Genomic DNA, 11,151 nt, shown 5'->3' on the forward strand with positions numbered 1-11,151 from the left:
AATGCGAGGAAGTGCAAAGAAGTTTTGGATCGAGGTTGATGGCGGCCTTTGGTGGAGTTAACGTGCCCCCGCTGCCGGCGCGTCATGATGGAACCGAATCTGACGGCTCCATCGGGGGGATAACGGGGGAGTTTCCAGGGCTTTCAGGCATTTTGATAGGCTTAGAGCCCCTGTAAGTATTGCCTACCTGGGTGTAAATCGTCGAGGTCGGGTGCCTCTGGAACGCCTAGCGTTTGGACAAGGCGCCAAAAGATGGGGGGAATCTTTATCAATCGCCACAAGACCAACAGCGATTTGGCCATCAGGTGGGCGGCATAAAAATCGGTACTGTCTTAGTGGCTGACGAAAATATTAGACCAGCTTTACTGTATATATATCCTGAGAGATCGTCAGTATTTTCGTCTGTCTTCTTTCAGTCCCTCTTTTTATTCAACCCACCTGACCATTCATTGTGTGGTTGTCGCATTTGTAGCTGGAGCCTGCCTGATTCTTGTTACACAAAAATCTTTACGCTTGAACCTAAAGTAGAGAAATGGCCCTTCAAGCTAATATTGAGTTGTGTATAGTCCGCGGTTGCCTATCGGGCTGTAAGGAAGACACAAGGTCTGTGGTTGAGAATCGGTTAGTTGCATATCTTGCAATCACTCCACTTAATAATGGTTCCATACCTTAGGTAGTACCTATCCCAAGACAACTCAACTCACTTTCATCAAATCCATGCCGCAGTCACTTACACACCAGGTGGGTTGCATAAAAACCGATACTGATTTAGTGGTTGATATAAATGTTAGATCACTCTTAGTGTGTATATAGCCTAAGAGCGGACTAGTAATTTCGTCTGAATTGCTTCAAGTCCTTATTTTTTTTGCTACCCACCTGCACACATCATGGAGTCAGGGCCAGGAACAGGAACTCCAAACGCGCTGGTGCGCAAGCGGACAGACACTTCTTTGATGCCCCCTCCTCCTCCAGCCAAGAAGATTAAACGGCCAAAGAAGGTGCTCGAGGAGGATACCTACACAGAGACGTTGTCTCAAATCATAGCCCGAGACTTCTTTCCTGGATTGCTACAGACAGAGACACAACAAGAATATCTCGACGCATTAGAGTCAAAAGATGCCGCTTGGATATCGAGTGCAGGAAGAAGACTCCAGCATGTTATGACACCAGGACGCCAAAACACACCACTCCCTCCAAAGTCAACAAACTCTTTCGCTCCTGGAGACCGCACGCCTTCGACATATGGAGGAGATACACCAGCTTCGGTCATCTCAAATGTTTCCAATTTTCAGCCACGGCTTAAAACCAACATGAGTTTATCAAAGTTCCAAGAGACTTATACAAGCGAAGATAACGAAAGCTTTTGTAAGCTTGTTGACAAGCAAAACCAGAAAAAAGCTGAAAAATACGCTTGGCTCTGGCGTGGTAACAAACTGCCATCGAAGCAAATGATCAAACAAAAGGAAGTTGAGGATCGAATCGGGCAAACACGAAGTCTAACGGACGACGGCTCCAAACGCGATCGTCTCGCTATCAAGGACAGAGACGACCGTCCGGCACGTCCAGATACGTGGATTTCCAATCCAAAGAACAACCTGATGTTCAGGCCTGATGGTGTTGAGGACGGTGTTGTCACTGTTTCTCAAAAGGCCGAGGAAAGTTCAAAGATGGCGCCAAAATCCATTGTTTACGCAAACACCAGAATGCCTGAACCACGCGTTATACAACGACCACCATCGCCCACTATGTCTGCAGTGCGAGACGCTATCGCAGGTAGGCCTCGGAAGAGCGATCAAGACTCCAGTGTTGCCGGAGGAGAGACGCCCAGGGTGAACGGGTATGCATTTGTTGACGACGAGGATGACGAGGACGAGCCGATACTTCCTGTACCTATCATCAACCTGGGCCCAGGAGATGACTCGCCAAACCCTTTTCGCTTACAGGAGCAACGCGATAGAGAGACTTTGCACGAGCGCATGGTCGGCCGAATAGCACAATCGAAAAAGGAATCCACGAGGAACGGACTTACAGGGAAGGTCGATCAAACACCAGTCCCTAAATTTCCAAGTAGTCCTCGTGTGTCTGCTGGAGGTCTGACGCCAGCAGCGCAGAGGTTGTGGAGCAAGATTGGCACGCCTGGGCGTGGATCAAGCGGCTCATTTGGACAATCCAATAAGCCCATGACTCCTAGGGGGTCTCTTTTGAGATCAGTCAAGAGACCTGGCTCAACGTCAGGATCGAAGTGAGGACTGGTATACTTTACAGCGTAGGCGTTTTCTGGTTACTACAGCTTGGCCGGCTGAGTATAAGGGACGAAATTAGTGGATCGACGTATGCCACTAAAACTATGGTCTTCAGGCCGTTTATTTTTATACCCAAACCTAGAGGAGGGTTTCATCTTGAAAACTTCAGTTTATAATTACTGAGGTACTTTGGTAGCTTCTTATAAAGCTTTATAGGCTACTAAGAACATACCTTATTTATATTGTTTAAGCTCTTGTCTAGTATACTGAGTCTGTGCCGTATGCTCAGGTTGTTGAGCCGTAGCTCCAGTAGCTCTTATTCATATGAGGTTATCAATAATACTGTACCAATTTTCTTTTGGAAATAGGGTATAAATACTTGGACTTCTGATATGATTTTGCATCCTCATCACCTTTGGCAGTTGATGTTGCTAACCCCCTTAGTTGCATGACCCATCAATTAAGTCATGGACTTTTTTCACCGAACCTGGAAACTACCTAGCAACCCACCTTGTCAAGCTGGCAGCCAACACCAGCACGCCAGACACAATTAAACACCTCCATCAATGCGCTTCTAGACCTTCGAGGTTGTATCGACTCGATGAGGTTCGTCGATTTCGCCATCGACCTCGCCGCAGTGCTCAATGCCTCCCGTGGCATCGCCGCCAAACATGTCGCTCTTCGAGGTCGCCAGATCGACACTTATAGCCGAACGTCAAGCGTTGCTGCGGCGTTGAGAAAGAGGAATGCTCAGAAAAGCCCGCCGACAGAAGATGCGACACACAGTGCTACGAGGCCGAATGACGATGTGATTTACGAGCAAACCACGCCGGCTGCATGGCAGACAGAAACTATCGTCGATACGTCAAACGATGGGCAGAATATCCAGGCTGGATTTACAAGAGCCGATCGAGCTCCTTTTAATAGTCCAACCTCGAACCTCGGGCCGAGCCTACAGCAACAAGCTACGTCAAAACCAGCTAAGGAGGATGATTTTGATCTGCCACCCGGCGTCGACGTTAATATCTTCCATACGGCACGAGGTTCAAAGGTTTTGGATTCTCTGAGGAAGCAGGGCAAACCTGGTGCAGCACCTGTAAGACCTGGGGTTGGGGGCCCTGTGAAAGCACATCCCATGAAGGATTGGCCCCCTCGTCCACCACCTGAGCTTAGCTTCGGAGCGCAACCCGAGAAGCCCCAGGGGTCTGTTGCAAGGCATGCGGAACTCTCGGAATCCGTGAAGCCTGTAGAACAAGAGGCTACCATTGTGCAGGAGAAGGTCAAGGAAGAGAAATTAGTGGAGGAGACGCCTGCGCCTGAACGTGAAAAGGCCTCTCCGGCCGTACCTGAAGCTGAGAAGAAGATTGACGAAGACGTCATCCAAGCCGCGAAAGAAATTGCTGGAAATTCAGTAGCACCGTCAGAAGCTCCGCATGCTCTGAGAGAGTCCAGTGTTCCCTCATCGCGCATCAGCCGAATATGGAACTACGGTGGCCTTGCTGCCGGTATGTTGGGAGGTGCCATGACTGAAGGTTTCAGCCGAGCCTTTGGCGGTGGCGGCGAGGGATCTGTTCTCTTGAGTGAGAGAAACATGGAGCGCCTGGTTGCAAAGCTCTCGCGTATGCGTGGCGCTGCTCTAAAACTTGGTCAGATGATGAGTTTCCAGGACACCAAGATGCTTCCAGCCCCTATCCAACAGGTCCTTCAGCGTGTTCAAGATCGTGCCGATTACATGCCAGCTTGGCAACGTGATCGTGTGCTCGTCGCAAACCTCGGCCCTGAGTGGAGAGAACTGTTTAGCGAGTTTGAAGAAACCCCTATTGCTGCCGCTTCAATTGGGCAAGTTCACAAAGCAGTTTTAAAGAATGGCAAAAGGGTGGCTGTCAAGATTCAATTCCCCGGTGTTGCCGACTCGATCAATTCGGATCTTGATAACCTGAGCATTCTCCTCACGGCAACCAAGCTTCTCCCAAGGGGTTTGTATCTCAATAAGACGATCGACAACGCGCGACTAGAGCTCGGCTGGGAATGTGACTACGAGCGCGAGCTTCAATGCGCTCAGCGCTACAAGGAGCTTCTCGGCTCAAGCGAGAAAGACGTTTTCATGGTGCCCAACGTATATCCCGAGGCATCGGGCAAGCAAGTTCTCACCATGGACTTTATGGATGGCATTGGCGTAACCCGCATCAAGTCTTTTACTCAGGAGCAGCGTGACTGGATCGGCACACAGCTTCTCCGACTCTGTCTCCGTGAGATCACCGAGTTTCGTTTCATGCAGACGGACCCCAACTGGACAAACTTCCTCTATAATGCGGGCGTCAACAAGCTTGAGTTGCTTGACTTTGGAGCTTCTCGCGAGTATCCCGATGAGTTTGTTACCCAGTACGTACAGCTTCTTGCTGCGGCCTCGCGCTCCGACAAGGCCGCCGTCAAGGAGTTGTCCGAGAGTCTCGGTTACTTGACAGGCCATGAAAGCCGTACCATGGTTGAGGCGCACACAAAGTCTGTTCTCACTCTCGCTGAACCCTTCCTCGCCAGTGCACCTGATGTCTACGACTTTAAGGATCAGACCATCACAGAGCGTGTAAAGGCGCTCATCCCTGTGATGCTTCAAGAGCGACTTGCGCCTCCGCCAGAGGAGACATACAGTCTGCACCGCAAACTTAGTGGTGCATTCCTCCTTTGTGCAAAGCTGGGCAGTAAGGTCCCATGCAAGGCGATGTTTGAGGATTCCCTCGCCAAAGGAGGCTATACTAGGTGAGAGGCGAAGGCATTGTAATCATGTATCATATAATATCATGTAAGACTATTTAGAGTTAAAATGGATGACAGGTGTAGAATAGAGAATAAGAATTTATGAAGACATTACTTGTGTTGATTAAAATATTTGGGGTTGATGAGTTCTCGGACAATCGGTATTCGGAGGTTTGACAAGAGTTGGTGGGGCATGAATATCTTAATGAGATATTTGTATCATAACTTGGGTGTTCGAGTAATCCAAATAAACAATATACTTAGTCTTTCCAATTGGATACGAGGAGACAACGGAAGTATAATTCTTGGATCTGATGTTGAAATTTGCTTCTAGATAACCAACTGAAAGCCAATTGCATATAAACCTCAATGCTGATGTATAGGTAGGGCGCTGGAGGGCGCTGGTACGCCGCTATCGCAAGCTTGTACCCCGCCCGAATACATAAATCAAAGGCCCACCCAGATCTCGCTACGGGTAGTTGCAGTCACCAACCTAGACTTACTACACCAAAGAACTTCTCTATCGACAGCATCTTCACTTCAAGATGGCTGATTTGATCACTTTGGCGACATGTTCCCTCAACCAGTGGGTGCTGGATTGGGAGGGAAACCTTGGGAGAATCCGCAAGAGTATCATCCTCGCAAAGGAAGCTGGAGCTACTCTGAGAACGGGTCCTGAGCTTGAGATTACAGGCTATGGATGGTGAGTTTATCAGTAATTCTTTATCTTTTAAGAGTAACCTGACAGTGCCTCGATAGTCTTGACCATTTCCTCGAGGCTGATGTCTATGACCACTCCTTGGAATCACTCCTCGCAATCTTGACTGACACCGAACTCCATGGCATCCTTATTGATGTCGGTCTTCCTCTCATGCACAGGGGTTGTCGATACAACTGCCGTGCTATTATCCTCGACGGAAAGCTTCTTTGTCTTCGACCCAAGATCTACCTCGCCAATGATGGGTACGCAGTGATTGCGCCACAAAAAAAACATTCACTAACTTGGCTCTATAGAAACTTCAGAGAGAACCGTTTCTTTACTCCCTGGAACAGACCGAGATATGTTGAACAGTACAACCTTCCTCCTGCTCTGCAGAAACACCAGGGTGTTCGACAGGTTCCTATTGGTGATGTTATCTTGTCTCTCAATGACACAACTGTCGCTGCTGAGACATGTGAGGAGCTCTTCACCCCTCAGGCACCTCACATCAACATGTATGTCCCTTTGAGGCCTCGATCTCTTTACAAAGAGACAGTATCAGCCTTTAAGTACGCTTGGAAGACTAACTAGCATCTAGGGCCCTCAATGGCGTCGAGATCTTCACCAACTCATCTGGCTCTCACCACACTTTGAGAAAGCTCAATGAGCGCCTCGCCCTGATTTCTGAAGCAACCCGTAAGAGCGGTGGTGTCTACTTGTACGCCAATCAATCCGGTAATTTTATTTCAACCCTTTGACATAACGTACTCGATCTCATCCTCTCTCAGGTTCCGATGGAGACAGACTTCTCTATGACGGTTCATCACTTATTATGGTGAACGGCAACATCGTTGCTCAAGGTTCTCAATTCAGCTTGGACGATGTTGAGGTTATTACCGCGACTGTGGACCTCGAAGAAGTTCGCGCCTACCGATTTGCCCCTTCCCGCAACTTCCAGGCTGTTCAAGCGCCCGTCTATGAAAGAATCGAGGTCGATTTCAGTCTAGGCGTGGAAGACCTTGATCTCCTACGAGCCCCCACGCCTCCTAGGCCAGCCAGGTATCATGTTCCAGAGGAAGAAATTGTGCGTCCTTACCCATAGTTCTACGCCTTTTTATCGCTGTACATGTAACATGCTAACCTTCTATGTGTTCAGGCCCTTGGCCCTGCTTGCTGGCTTTGGGATTACCGTGAGTTCCCTTTTGGTACTTGGCGGTCCAACAACTAACTAGAAAATAGTGCGACGAAGCAAAGCATCTGGCTACCTTGTACCCCTTTCTGGAGGTATCGACTCATGCGCGACCGCCACTATCGTCTTCAGTATGTGTCGACTTGTCGTTGCAGCCATCAAGGCAGGCAACGAGGAGGTCATTGCCGATGTGAAGCGAATTGCCGTGTACTCGGATAAGTTGCCTGAAACTGCTGAGGAGTTCTGTAACCAGATCTTCCACACTGTTTACATGGGTATGGAGAAGCAGAGCAGCAAGGAGACTCGCCAGCGTGCCAAGGATCTCTCCGCGCGTATTGGAAGTTACCACACTGACATGAACATTGATGATACTTTCAACGCCACCAAGAACGTACTCACTCAGGCCACTGGATTTGAGCCCAAATTCAAGGTCCATGGAGGGTCGGCAACTGAGAACTGTATGTCGATCCCCTTTTCCAGCCACAGCCAGAAGCTACATTTAGATGGATACTAATTTTAGCAGTGGCTTTACAAAACATCCAGGCCCGTAGCCGTATGGTTGTTGCCTATTACTATGCCCAGATGCTTCCCACCGTACGACAACGGCCAGGTGGAGGAAGTCTGCTCGTTCTTGGATCCAGCAACGTCGATGAGTGCCTTCGAGGATGTAAGTGACAGCCTTGAAGAATTCATCACGCCATTAACTGACAGCGTGTTTTATCCAGATCTCACCAAGTATGACTGCAGTTCCGCCGACGTGAACCCTATCGGCTCTGTTAGTAAGACAGACTTGAAGAGGTTCATCGCTTGGTCTGCCAAGAGCTTTAACATGCCTATACTGGAGGAATTTATCCATGCTACTCGTAGGTCAAACCCAGCATTGCTTAAACACGCCATGCTAACAGAGTATAGCTACGGCTGAGCTTGAACCCATTACCGCAGACTATGTTCAGAGTGACGAAGGCAAGTCGTGAAACCTGGGTTCAGTAACAACCAACTAACAAACATCTCAGCTGATATGGGTATGACATATGACGAGCTCTCTCGTTTCGGTGTAAGTAAACGCAATTATGAAACAAGCCACGGCCAAGCTGATAATTTTTGAAGCGTCTGCGAAAGGAGAGCAAGCTCGGCCCATACGGCATGTTCCTCCGACTTCTTGAAGAATGGGGTGGTGAGGGCAAGATGACTCCGCGGGATGTCGCCACCAAAGTCAAGAGATTCCACGGATTCCACGTATGTTTCCTCTTGGTTACTGCCATTCGCTCAGAAGCTAACAAACCATCAGTACATCAATAGACACAAACAAGCAGTGGCAACACCTGCTGTTCACGTGGAAAACTACTCCCCAGATGACCACAGGTTCGATCTTCGACCTCTAGTTTACCCCTCACCATGGAATAGTTGGTCGTTCGAAAAGATCGACAAGAGGGTCGAGGCTATTGAGAAGTCTATGGAGAAGAAGAAGACCGAGATTTCGAAATAGTACATTCTTTGTGTTGCAATCAAGTACACGGAGTTTTAGTGTGAATTGACAAAAACGTTCCAGGCATCAGTAAGGCTGAAGCATGGCGGTTTGATCCAACCAGTACTTGACTTATACAGAAAGCGGCCCAACATTCTCCAGTTCCTAGTTCAAATGTTTCTTTATAATTTATGTACGTCCATATTCGCCTTGGATCGACACTTATAGAAGTGCCCGAATCACTCGAGCAAGAGTAGAGACAATTTGTGAGTTACGGTAGGTACCTACCTCAGTACTAGGTACTTTATGTGAAGATTGGCAAACAATTCGTGCTAAGGGGAGAAAATATAATATTATGCGAAATCTGACTAAAAACTGGTGGCACTGCCAAACATCTAACAGAACGCAAGCACTGCCAAACATCGGCTTCTTCGCGTCTGCTGAAACAAACCCAGGGCAAAAGTTCCGTAAAGCGTGGTTTGTTTATAGCAGGAGCGTTTGTAACTCTCGTCAACTCTACAAAATCTTCCTGAACCTCCCCTTTGAATAAGACCTTCTATTTCACAGCCTATTCCACATTATATCCATACTGATATCTCGACCTAGCCTCTTCACACTCCCAATTTATAGTTCTTTCATATATACGCACTCATAATCGACTTTTCGTTCTAGAGTTATCATCAACTGCTACCATGATCAATCCCCGGGGCGACAGGAGTCCGCCCCCCGGAGGAGATAGTCCTAGATAAACTATCGCTCAACGAGACGATATATACCAACTCTGTGCGAACTATCACGCCGTCCGACGAGAATTTCTACCAGACGTTATCGACATTCTACGACTTACAGAACTTGAGAGACCATTTGAAGCTTCGCCATGTCAACAAAGCTTATAAATACGAAGCTGGGCTTCCGACTTCGTTTCCAAGATAATAAATGCTCTAGACAAGCTGATCGTGGACATTGACGTAAATGCGTCCGATATTGAAGAAGAGGAGCGGCAGAGAAGCTTTGCTGCTCGCACTGGACTCTCGAATCACCGACTAGGAGAGGGTTGCAGAAGAATCCTGTCTGATCGCATTCAGGGGTGGTACGAAGGCTGGGAGTCTGCGATTACGAATGAGAATGGCAGCCCCCTATTATACTATGGGACGATGTGGAAAGGTACGTGCCACTTGTCCACCGAGAGAAGTTTGAGAGAGTGTTCTCTAGCTTCGCATCCGAATTACCTCGAGGGTTCATAGAGACACTTCCACAGCTTCTACGTGTGCAAGCGGCCTTCAAGCACTGCGAGCACTCAGCGAACCATCTAGTAAAGGCGCCAACATGCCATACCATTGACCATACTCAACTGGAGTCCGATTCGACAGCTGAACCTACCAGTAATGCATCGGAAAGAGCACGGAGGCTTCTTCAACGGGCGTGACTAAGAAACTTGAGACATTGGCCAACAATACCCAGCTACCGCGATCCTGGGGATTCGGATTCTGACAGTGATATGGAGGCACCCGACGACTTTGAACATGCCAACCAGCCCGTGAAAAGGGTATATTGGGCAAGCTCGTTCACTTACAGCCCCCAGGAGAGAATGTCAGGGTGGAACAGCCGAGTTTCTGGCCGTCTTATTTCTCATGTTGTGTCTCAACCCGGTTGTGCGGAGTTCGTTGTTGGATTAAATGCAAACATACACGATTCAAGCGGATTGCGAGACAGTGAATACGCTCTGAGAACTCACCACTTTATCAACGTATTCGAAAAGGTGGAATCCACATTACCAAAGCGAGTGGATGTGAGTGTCACGCCGTTTTCGCCTTCAGGGCTTTACTAACCTGAACACAGAACTCGGAATGATGCAGTTGATACCATCTTTAGATGAGATTGCGAACTTTCAGTTTTACCCACGTTCACTGGCGCCAAATGTCAAATAATCAAGGCAGTGCATTTTCAGAAACATCACCGAGACGTATACAGAGGCCAGTACCGGAGGTGGCAAGGGAATGGGTTACGATGCAGAGCGACCGCTCTCAGCAAGAAATGTCTGTATTGCCTATCTAGATGCTGGCGAGCAATTCATCGGTGGCAACTCCATTGGCACAACCAACTCTTTGCTTGAGTGAAGAATGAATGTATGAGGAACGGATTTTGGAGGGGGTCCCGAGTGGAGGCTACAAGATATGAGAAGAAACGAATGAAGAATTTACATTGAGTTCCGCTTTCGATTGATTTAAACAAACCGACTTATTTCGTTCCTTACGGTGATTTCAGTGACCAGGTTTTCTGATATCTTAAGAACCGGAGAGACTGCAAGTTCTTTGCTGTTATAAAGTATCCTCTCTAGTGAGTGGGTGGTAGAAAAGTTGACCTCCTAAGCCTTATGGTATAAAAATAAGTGGTCTAAGAAGCCTGGTCTAAATAGCAGAAGCTAACCTACCAATTTTGTCTCTCATGCTGTAAGCGGCCAATTTTTCTGATATCCCGAGGCCTCTTACATGATTCCTCAGTATTTATCCAGTCCTGTCTCTTATTATTTTACTTGCAACCAAGGGTAGTGGAAGATACGATATCACCCTAGTTCTTATCTTCTGTCCAATTAACTCGGTTTCCAGCAAGTCTATTCTCCAGGATCGGAAGCGTCGTCCTTGTTCATGTGTGTCTTTGAATGTTCTGAGCCCCGTCTTAACTCGCATTTGCAAGCACTATAACCACATACGACCATACCTATCAGAGAACTCGGGATCCCGTCCGCTCTCCCATAGATAAGCTGGTAAGGGGCGGATTAGTAGTTGGGTCGGTGACGACC

The 11,151-nt window shown here is 48.1% G+C and overlaps 4 protein-coding genes across 4 annotated transcripts; all 4 read left to right on the top strand.

Moving 5' to 3' along the window:
* Positions 1-887: 887 nt before the first annotated feature.
* Positions 888-2,246, top strand: FPSE_07553 (uncharacterized protein; the record flags this gene model as incomplete). The annotated part of the gene is made up of 1 exon (XM_009260671.1): positions 888-2,246. One exon carries the CDS (start codon positions 888-890, stop codon positions 2,244-2,246), a length of 1,359 nt encoding a protein of 452 aa, XP_009258946.1.
* A 598-nt stretch (positions 2,247-2,844) lies between these two features.
* On the top strand, positions 2,845-5,004 carry FPSE_07552 (uncharacterized protein; the record flags this gene model as incomplete). The annotated part of the gene is made up of 1 exon (XM_009260670.1): positions 2,845-5,004. One exon carries the CDS (start codon positions 2,845-2,847, stop codon positions 5,002-5,004), a length of 2,160 nt encoding a protein of 719 aa, XP_009258945.1.
* Positions 5,005-5,542: 538 nt separating this feature from the next.
* On the top strand, positions 5,543-8,372 carry FPSE_07551 (uncharacterized protein; the record flags this gene model as incomplete). Its single annotated transcript, XM_009260669.1, has 13 exons — positions 5,543-5,700; positions 5,757-5,960; positions 6,012-6,212; positions 6,296-6,432; positions 6,486-6,781; positions 6,854-6,887; positions 6,937-7,344; positions 7,410-7,553; positions 7,612-7,749; positions 7,799-7,840; positions 7,900-7,940; positions 7,994-8,122; positions 8,175-8,372. 13 exons carry the CDS (start codon positions 5,543-5,545, stop codon positions 8,370-8,372), a joined length of 2,130 nt encoding a protein of 709 aa, XP_009258944.1.
* A 1,104-nt stretch (positions 8,373-9,476) lies between these two features.
* Positions 9,477-10,468, top strand: FPSE_07550 (uncharacterized protein; the record flags this gene model as incomplete). Its single annotated transcript, XM_009260668.1, has 4 exons — positions 9,477-9,515; positions 9,596-9,663; positions 9,813-10,140; positions 10,289-10,468. 4 exons carry the CDS (start codon positions 9,477-9,479, stop codon positions 10,466-10,468), a joined length of 615 nt encoding a protein of 204 aa, XP_009258943.1.
* Positions 10,469-11,151: the final 683 nt, after the last annotated feature.

Source organism: Fusarium pseudograminearum, chromosome 4, assembly GCF_000303195.2.
Source record: "Fusarium pseudograminearum CS3096 chromosome 4, whole genome shotgun sequence".
NCBI classification, from domain to species: Eukaryota; Fungi; Ascomycota; class Sordariomycetes; order Hypocreales; family Nectriaceae; genus Fusarium; species Fusarium pseudograminearum.